We start from the raw sequence: 9335 nt of genomic DNA, 5'->3' as shown, positions 1-9335 counted from the left end.
ACTAGGAATGGCTAGATTTCAGAATAATTGTAGAAAAGTCACCTTTAAAATGGTGATAGTTCTCCAAACTTTTTTTTTTTTTTTTTTTAAGGCTTAACAATCAAATTACAAATATCTCTCTAATCCTATACACTAAATTGTGTAAGTGTTTTGCATGTTAGAGAGAGCGAGAGAGAGAGAGAGAGAGAGAGAGAGAGAGAGAGAGAGAGAGAGAGAGAGAGAGAGAGAGAGAGAGAGAGATACAGACACAGAAAGAGAACTTGCTGCTTCAGGTCAAATAGCTGGAGGCATGCTAACATGCTAAAAGCATACCAGAGTGCAATAATTATGCTAAACTGTCCCTTTTATAGCATTCAAAGAAATGGTGCATGAACAAAGAAAATACTGATGGGCTTGTTAATTGTTTAAAGTGCTGCAATCACACACTGATCTCTCCATGTCAACTTTGATTAGACACATTAGAAAAACAAATGAAAATAGTGTTAATTTTATACTTGTAATAGTGATGGAAAGCTAGTGTGAGAGGGAAATAGAAAATATATGACTGTATAGATCAGTACATACAAATACAAAACAAGCAAAGAGCAGAAGAATCCTGCGTTTCTTTTTTTTATCAACATAATCAAAATAGGATTTGGCCTTACTGTATTACAAGCATGTCACATTATCAACAAAGAACAGAAACCGAGTTTGAAAAAACAACATTGTTTACATTGAGAACAGTTAGATTTTTTCTAGATTCAATTTCAGCTGTCACAGTAGCGATTAGTTGAGTGCATTTGTATTATAATTATATTAAAATAAATCTGCTGGTGTTCAGAGCCCCCAGTGTGTTCTGTCTGTCCGTCCACCTTTCTGGGTTCACAGCTTACTACTGTCCAGGGCATGGCCCACCTCCACCACCACCTTCCCCAGGTTCTTCCCTGCATACATGTAGTCAACAGCCCGGAACACAGCCTCCAGACCCACAAACCTGCCCTCTGGAGCCAGGTCCCCACAGTCCACTTCACACACCAGCCGGCCCTGCCCCAACAGCCCCATCATGCTAACCAGCGCCTCGCGGTAGTCTCCCAGGAAGTGGGGCAGGAAGAAGCCCCGGACGCTGGCTGATTTCTGGAGCAGCTTCACAGGGAGGGTCCCGCCCCTGATGGGCTGGACCCCCGAGGAGGTCTGGTACCCGGATATGAACCCGATGACGATGAGGCGCCCCTTGGTGGCGAGGGAGTTGACAGCGAGGTCGAAGATGCTCCCGCCGACGGACTCGTAGATCACGTCCACGCCGTTGGGGTATTCTGTCCGCAGAGTCGCGGCCAGGTCCTCTGACGCGTAGTTGATCGGCCGGTCGCAGCCAATGGTCTTCAGGAATCCAGCTTTCTCATTGGAGGAGCAGGTGCCGATCACGTGGCATCCCGCCTTCTTGGCAAACTGCACAGCAAACTGGCCGGTCCCGCCAGCGGCCGCGGTCACGAGGACGGTCTGGCCCTCCGCCAGGTCGCCCAGACGCTTCAGGGCGATGTAGGCGGTGGCGCCGCTCACCAGGAGCGTCAGAAACTCCGGTTTCACCGCCGGCACAGGGACGCTCTTCTTGACAGGCACCACGGTGTACTCTGCAAAGGCCCCGTCCCCAAAGTAGGCCACCGTGTCCCCCACGGTGTAGCGGGCGCTGGCGCTCAGGCCCAGCCCCACCACCTCCCCGATGCCTTCAAAGCCCACGTCGAACGGAGGCCTCACCGTGGGGTCGTACCGACCTGCAGAGTAATTGATGTCAGAAGCGTTGATACCAACAAACCTGGAAGAGAAGAACAGTACATTGTATTTCAAATGTTGTTGATATCGTGATTATAAAACAATACACACTTTAATTGGGTAAGAATACACAGATCCAACAGTTTCTCAAAGTCATTTATTGTCAAAAAACTGGTTGTTAAAAGTAATCAGTGGGTATAATCAGTATTTATAGTCCTATACTGGTCTGTGAGTTATCTCCTCAGACACAGAGCTCATCTTAATAGTTTCAGTATACTGTAAGACTGAGAAGGTCAGCTTTTCAGTTTCACTCTCCTGAAAACGTCAGTGACACGAGGGTAGGAGGCACTTGGCTTGTTTTGGCAACGTCTTCATTTCTCCTGAAGAAAACAGGCCAGTACTGACAGGAAAAGGCTTGTATCACAAAACACATTGCATGATGTCACGACTTATTGTCTTCAGAGATGCACACTGGAACCAACTGTACTTTAAAATAATGTATTTATAATCATACATCTTGCATGTATATTTGTATGTATTATTTTATCCTGTTAATAATAAAGGGGAAGACTATAAGCAAATTAAATATGAATACAAAATGTTTTCCCCCATTATACGCCTTGCTTGAGGCTTCATTGTGGATCTCACATGGTGCATAGATCTACCAATTCCGTTAAGTTACAAATACTAGACCAATTAAATTGATGAAAACCTCTCGGTTTGAATACTCTCAGACTCAATAGATTCATCGGGAGACTTTTGCCTCGTAGCTTATACTCACTGTCAGTTTAGCATTTTATGCTTAGGCCTACATCTGAATTAAGGACTCAAAATGACCGCATGAATCATATGCATTAAGGCCTCGACGTTTTGCATTTCATGGTGTAAAATTACAGCAACAATCCTTCGGGCACCATGCGCGTTTTTTGCAATCAACTTACAGAAGATGATAATTCACCCAATTTGACGAATGCACTGATTTGTTGTTCTGCTCTTCTTATAAACAATATATTTAGGCATAAGCCTACGAATTCGAGTTCAGAAATATCTAATGAAAACAAATGTACAGAAAACAATTCGATTAAACGTCTACGCAATTAAACGTTTCTTTTATTAGTAATGATTAGGCTATATTGAGACAACTTGTGATTAGTGCTGTTCTTAATTAATTACAAACATGTTGTATAAGCTAATTAATTACGTCAAGTACGCCGATAGGCCAATGAAAAAAAAGATAAATTAAAAGGACGCGTTTTATTCTGTCATAGCCTACTTTGTTCTATTCTGTTACAATAGGTGAATGAGGCAATGGTGATCACATGGTTGCCTGGGGGCCTTTCGACATGCATGGAGTAGGTTACATGTATGTTATAGGTCAGAGGTAGAGCACCTGCAACAGCTTGCATCAACAGTGTTTTGCAATACTCAAGACGACTGAAAAGACAAAGGCTAAATTTTTGAAACACAATTGTTACGGGGTTATAGATATTTGGAGTTCATGTTATATATGACTAGGCTATGTTTTATAAAATAGCTTATACTAAATTGGTGTAGCCTAAGCTACTACCAAAATTACATATCTGTGGTAAGCTTCCTAATTTGTTAGGAAATAGGCCTAGCCGTTTACTTTATTAAAGCTTGCAGACTAGAGTTCGGCTGAAGGGTCAACGTTAAGGCTACAGGGTCAACTTCAGGCGCTCTGCCACAACTCTCAACAATCATTCAATTCACATTTGAATCTCTCGTGAGTAATATCCTATCACATCTGCCACGCTCTCGCTCTTTAAAATGAAACAAAATAATAGATTCGATTTTGATCACTGTAGTCTTCATCTTAGCCGACAGTATCGATCTCGGAGACACTTGGACTATGCAACTAACATGCAGGCTTTAGGCCGAGGCTGACTGCCTGACAGTCAGACGGAGTTTCGGTTTAACTTATCGGGTGATTTGGTGATATTGCTGCAGTCTCTAACGCCATGCAAAGATGCCTCTCGGTCTCTTTCTCGTGTCAGTCCGTACAGCCCCAATGTTTTCCTGTTCGCAGGATGGTGACGTAAGGAGACAAAAAGAGACGGTGAGATGGATTGATAGACAAATGTAGGGGCGGATCTTGGTTGTATCCCTCACGTATTTCGCCTTCTCTTGAAATGGATGCAACTGTTGACACCGATGGGGATGTTTATGGCGATTTGGGCGGAGGTAAGGGATCATTTCGTAACTTCTAAACAATACCACATCGCTTATCAATATTGTCTACAATTCCATGGGACGTGTCCCAATGTTTGTACGAATCCATATTTACTTGGGCAGCAAATTAGAGTTTTTTCCTCTCCAGAATAGCTTTACGAAAAACTTACCGATTTCTGACAAGCAAGTCTCCGTCGCCAGGTGTAGGGACTGGAACAGTTTGCAAGACAACTGCGTCTTTAAAATGTTGACTAAGCTTTATAACGACCAGCTTTTTCATAGAGCTCGGTATCGAAGAGCCTTTAAAATCCATGAAGTGCGTGGAGTATGACAAATCTATAATGAAGCGTCGCAAAACGAAATGAACTCCAGAAAGTGCGTCGGTTCCACTGCGGATGCGCCCCCCGCTGATTACCGAAAACACCCTCCTACCGTGTCTAGAGAAGAACGAGGTGGACATTGCACCAACAGGGGGAAATGTGACAAAGTTCACGGACACTAAACGTGCATTGATAGCCTATAATAACAGCGTGTTTATCGTTAGCCTGTGCTAGGCTTTCTTCTGCATAGCAGGCCACAACACAATAATCCGTGCTATTTTAAAACATAACAATGCACGCGGCGTTGATGCAATAATTGCTGTAGCCGTGTGTTAACGTCTTTAAGATTCCCATTACATAGCCAAATACACGGCGCAACCTTGTAGCATGCGGGCGAACAGGCAGCTAATCGTCGGAGTCCCTCCTCTTCCCGGACGCGAATCACTTCCTAGTAAGGTGAAACAAATCAAACCCTAGTCTCCAAATACATTCTCAGCGATTGTTTAGACAACTCAAATGCCAAACTCTGTAATATGTTAGTAACAGCAGACTAGCCGAAGTAGCCTATTAAACCCCCACTGAAAATATAAGACTTTAGTGAGGATTTTATTTTGATAGAGCCACGTTCATGGATTCAAGCATGCGTTGGCAGTAGGCTGTTATGTTGCCAAAATATGGTTATGATCGCTTGCTCTCACGTTTTAAACCCTGGAGCAATTGGACAGCATAACTGTGACCAATCCATAAAGTCTACAAGAAAGCCTAACACATCTTCTCAAATCTGACACCATGTTGAATACAATGAGATCATAACCTTTACAAAATTAGTCTATGAGGATGTTAGTCTTATAGATTAATAATAGATTACTAACTTGTGTTGTGTTAGGCTATGCATAAGTGGATGTAGCCTATCCATATCTCAAAATAAGAATTTGACATAGCTTATCAAGCCACTGATTCCAAGCTTTCTTTGTCAATCCTTCGTTTTTTAAGTAGAGGGGAAAAACAAGACAATTAAAAAGATTGACAGGTAGGGTTCTACTGCCGGAGTGACGCTTGTAGCGCTTGTAGCGAGGGGAGGAGTGTAGCGGAGAAACGCTACTCGATGCGTCTGTCCATCAGTTGAGGCTGTCTGAAACGCTTCTGGATCCGCTGCGCTTCAGTTTTTTTCCCTCGGAGCAGCAGAGAAGACCTCGGCTAGCGCACTCCCTGGAGTTTACAGAAGAGAAATTAGTTCATGTCGATCTGTCCGCGAGGGTGGACGCCTTCACGTTGTTTGTTTCTTTTAGTACCGGGCGCCTCACCTCGCCAACCACCCGCGAATGTCTGCCTAGACGAGAGGCCGGTGAGAATCATTTTCACGACTCCCAATGTAAGTAGACTGAATAGAATGCCAACCGCTCGACTCAAGATAGTGAGTAGCGAAAGTATCCGCGGACGGCGAGGCTTGATGTGGCGGAGGTAGCGTGGTGACGGGCTGGCATTAACCGTCTAATGTCTATTTTCTCTGTTCTATCTTTTCAGATCTGATGTTCGAGAAGCGCTGCTACGGAAATACATTTCACACGCTTTCGCTCACATTGGACTTATTTGTTTTGTTAGAATCCGAGTTCATTTATTTTTGGGGGAGGGAAGGCGTCACAAAGTAGCCCGACAACACCGATAGAGACCGAGTTCGGTGGCCTACCGAGATAGATAGTGATTTCAGCCGCGGTGGCAGCAGCGGAGTGACTGAAACTTGGCTCTGATGTCTGACGCTTTTTTCTGCGACTGAGATGAGCGAAGATGGTCTTTTATAGACAATACACGACCTGGAACCACCCCAACGCTGTTGTAATTTCTCAGAAACTTTTTTATTTTTATTTTGTGTGTTTTATCATTCGCCTGTATTGGTGAAAAAAAAAAAAAAACATTAGACTAAGCTGCACGTTGTCAGGTGGGCTGAATTCTTACATTAGTGAAGATACAAAAAACAAACAGACAACAGAACGGTAAAATAAACTACTGACAGTTGTTTACGACAGAAAACTACGGGATGGTTTTTCTCCACTGACAGACTGGTTATTTTGGTTCCTGCATGAGAAGCATTGTGGAGAGTGACGGACACTATGCCAAGGAGAAAGCAGCAAGAGCCGAGGCGATCCGCAGGTAAGACCGGGCTCCGTCTCACAAGCCACCGTACATTCAACGGGATTCACACTCCAGTCTAAAGGCCTCCATAGCTATATACACAATCTTGTGATTCTTAAAATGATTAGATTAGTTTTATAAATTCACTAATTTTAAGGGCCTTAGTTTGAATACTTTTTCACATGGCTATGTGTTTATTTTGAGACACAAGGGTTCATGTAATAACTCAATGATAGTCTATATTTACTTTGGAAAGGAAGTCCGTTGCGGTTGGTCAGACGAGGACTCCACGAAGACAAATGGGCTACTTTAGTTTTTAGAGTGAGAAATTATGAATAATTGAGTCAAAAACAGGGGGAGAAAAAACTGGTGAGAGCCGGTTCTCTTTTCTTTTCTGTTTTATTAGAGGATTGCCAGCGTTGATATGATACGTGATTGATCGCCTGTCATGTGGCAGGCTTTGATCTGTTCATCCCTGATAAACATCAATAAATCTCGTAGCGGAGACAAGCATATTCCTGACAGATTTAGCCGCTCAAAGGACAACCCAATTGTCAGACGGAGACATTAAAAAAGTTTTCAAATCAGGGAGAAATTATTTTTCCCCCCCTCCTTATTTTGGAAGTAACTGCTGCTGGTTACAATGTGAGCGGTTGACGGATACACGTCTGACAAAGACTTCAAAAAAGGAGCTATTATTAAACAGCCTTGTAATTATTTAGGGCACTTGGAAGTTTCAACTGCTTCTCTGAAGTAAAGGCAGAAGGGATTCACACAATTTACCCTCAATTCACACCCTCCATCTCAGATGCCCCATCCCCAAGTATCCACCCGTACCAATCATGTTTACTCTCTGACCAGCAAGTACCAACCGACCTACCAGATAGCTGGAAACAGCCATGTAAAGATGAGGTCTAGTGATTTGGATTGAGGCTCTCTATCTCTTTCTCGTTTTCTTCTACGCTCTAGCCTTTAAACAAATGTAAATGAGTGACAAGGATTTCATGGTCTGGCCTAATGAGGCTGGGCCTTTGAAGTTTAGCATTAACAACTGCAGTGAACAAAAGACAGTTGTAGAATTTTAAAGAGATTTTGAAATGCGAGCGAGCGGGAGAGCAGCTAGAGAAGACTTTGAACTCTGCAGGTTTGTCTTTTTAAATAGGAGTGAAAGATGGAGAAGGGGAGTCGGAGGGTGACTGACTGGCTGGGAAGAACATTCAACCAGTGCTTTCTTTCCCACTCTCTCACTCTTTCTCTACCTCTCTCTATCTCTCATTCTTTCTCTTTCCTAATATCCATGTGCCTGTCTATCCAATGGATCTAATATAAAGAAAACTGGAAGAGAGACTTCAATGCGTACTGATGGACACACAGCATGAACATCTCTTAATCTACACATACAATTCAAACACACCTTTTCCGTGTTGATTCCCAGCTGATCCTGCATGTAAACACCGTGTCACCTTGACCCCTGTGTCATGGTGCATATTGATCCTGGCGCTCTCTGACGGTGTGTTCATCGGGGGTCACGGCAGGGTCAATCACAGGCCGACAAGCACAGTTTACACTATCTCTGTATCATGTCGGCTGTGCAGGGAGGACACACACACTACAACTGTCTGCTAGAACAAATACAAAATGCACACCAGCTGGTGCAACACAGGGTTTTGTTACTGATCTGTCTCACACTGTAGTCTGAGAGAGGGAAAGACACAGAAAGAGAGAGAGAGAGAGAGAGAGAGAGGGAGGGAGAGAGAGAGAGAGAGAGAGGGAGGGAGAGAGAGAGAGAGAGAGAGAGAGAGAGGGAGGGAGAGAGAGAGAGAGAGGTACAGATACAGAGAGAGAGATAAGTAGAGCGAGAGAGATTTATAGAAAGAGCGGTTGGAGGAGTGCTAAACGGTGGTTGAGTTTGGAATGAGAGCAGATCATTGAGAAGGTTTCCAGGAGAGTCCACTCACACAGATGGACCTCTAGGATCCTACAGGACTTTGTGTTTTGTGTTGTTGTATATTTTTGATAAACGCTGCAATAGGTACATATATCTATCTATCTATATATATATATATATCTATCTATCTATCTATCTATCTATATATATATATATATATATATATATATATATATAAAACAATGTAACAATGTTTTATTTAATTGTTTTTATGTGTGTTTGAGGGTTGAGGAGGGAGTGTCTCCAAGATACACGTTTTTATCTTCGATACAGGACTATTCTGTGGCTTCTTAGTCACGTTTCCAGGTTTTTCTTGAGCATTGCAATCTCTCGCTGAAAGTACAAACCTCACACTTGAGTTGCAATGGACGTTACACTATTGTTTTGTAACAAGTTAATGTTATACGCTAATGAACCTCATGTCATTAACACAAGGCCTGTCACTTGAAAGTTTTGTAATAAGAAGATATTGCTCAGCCCATTGTGTGTGTTACTGCATCTGTGTATGTGTTTTATTTGTGTGTGTGTGTACGTGCCATCTTTCAAATGTTACTTGAGACAGTAAATTGGCCCAGATTTCCATAATGTATATTTAGTTTTCGTGGAGAGGCCATTTATATGTAATGTTTCTATTTCAGATGTAGGTTTATAGTGCGTAATTAATTTAATTTATGACTGTCCATAGTTAATTTGAGTCAATTTAACAACGTGTGTGTGTGTGTGTGTGTGCAGTTCTCGTGCAGGCGTTAGGAGATTCGTCCTTGACTTAGAAGCTTCAACCAGTAGTAATGAGGACGAGAACGATTGTAAAAAAAAAAAAAAAAGAGAGAGAAAAAAAAGGAGTGATCTTTCATTAAAGGGTGGGCTTGTGTCACAGACTGGGCTTCATGGTCTGAGTAGCAAAACACACCTCTTTCTCTTTCTCTCTTTCTCTCTTGGTGATGGGGGGGGGGGGTCCTAATGATTAGAAGGGAGGGGTGTAAGGTAGCTTCCCTAAGCTT

At 42.9% G+C, this 9335-nt stretch overlaps 2 protein-coding genes across 5 annotated transcripts in view; one reads left to right on the top strand and one right to left on the bottom strand.

The window, feature by feature from the left end:
• Positions 1–591: 591 nt before the first annotated feature.
• Positions 592–4682, bottom strand: LOC146300932 (prostaglandin reductase 3-like). The gene is made up of 2 exons (XM_084707681.1): positions 4107–4682; positions 592–1789 (listed from the first exon to the last, which is right to left on the bottom strand). The coding sequence occupies exons 1-2, from the start codon at positions 4394–4396 to the stop codon at positions 862–864; spliced, it is 1218 nt and encodes a 405-aa protein (XP_084563807.1). The 5' UTR covers positions 4397–4682; the 3' UTR covers positions 592–861.
• The window catches only part of LOC146300931 (teashirt homolog 1-like), a 28702-nt gene continuing 23188 nt past the window's right edge, over positions 3822–9335 (top strand). Inside the window, exons 1-3 of one of the 4 annotated variants that reach the window (XM_084707652.1) lie at positions 3822–3948; positions 5546–5628; positions 5781–6404. In XM_084707652.1, coding sequence (XP_084563778.1) covers positions 6365–6404 — 40 coding nt within the window. In that variant the 5' untranslated portion in view covers positions 3822–3948; positions 5546–5628; positions 5781–6364. Of the gene's footprint in view, positions 3949–4595; positions 4713–5464; positions 5629–5780; positions 6405–9335 lie in introns of those variants that run through there. The other 3 variants (XM_084707644.1, XM_084707669.1, XM_084707660.1) reach the window with 3 other exon arrangements.

Source organism: Hypomesus nipponensis, chromosome 2 (genome assembly GCF_054491055.1).
Source record: "Hypomesus nipponensis isolate SF chromosome 2, ASM5449105v1, whole genome shotgun sequence".
In the NCBI taxonomy this organism is placed as follows: domain Eukaryota; kingdom Metazoa; phylum Chordata; class Actinopteri; order Osmeriformes; family Osmeridae; genus Hypomesus; species Hypomesus nipponensis.
Note: the sequence above shows the minus strand (reverse complement) of the source record. Positions and strands in the feature narration are given on the sequence as shown.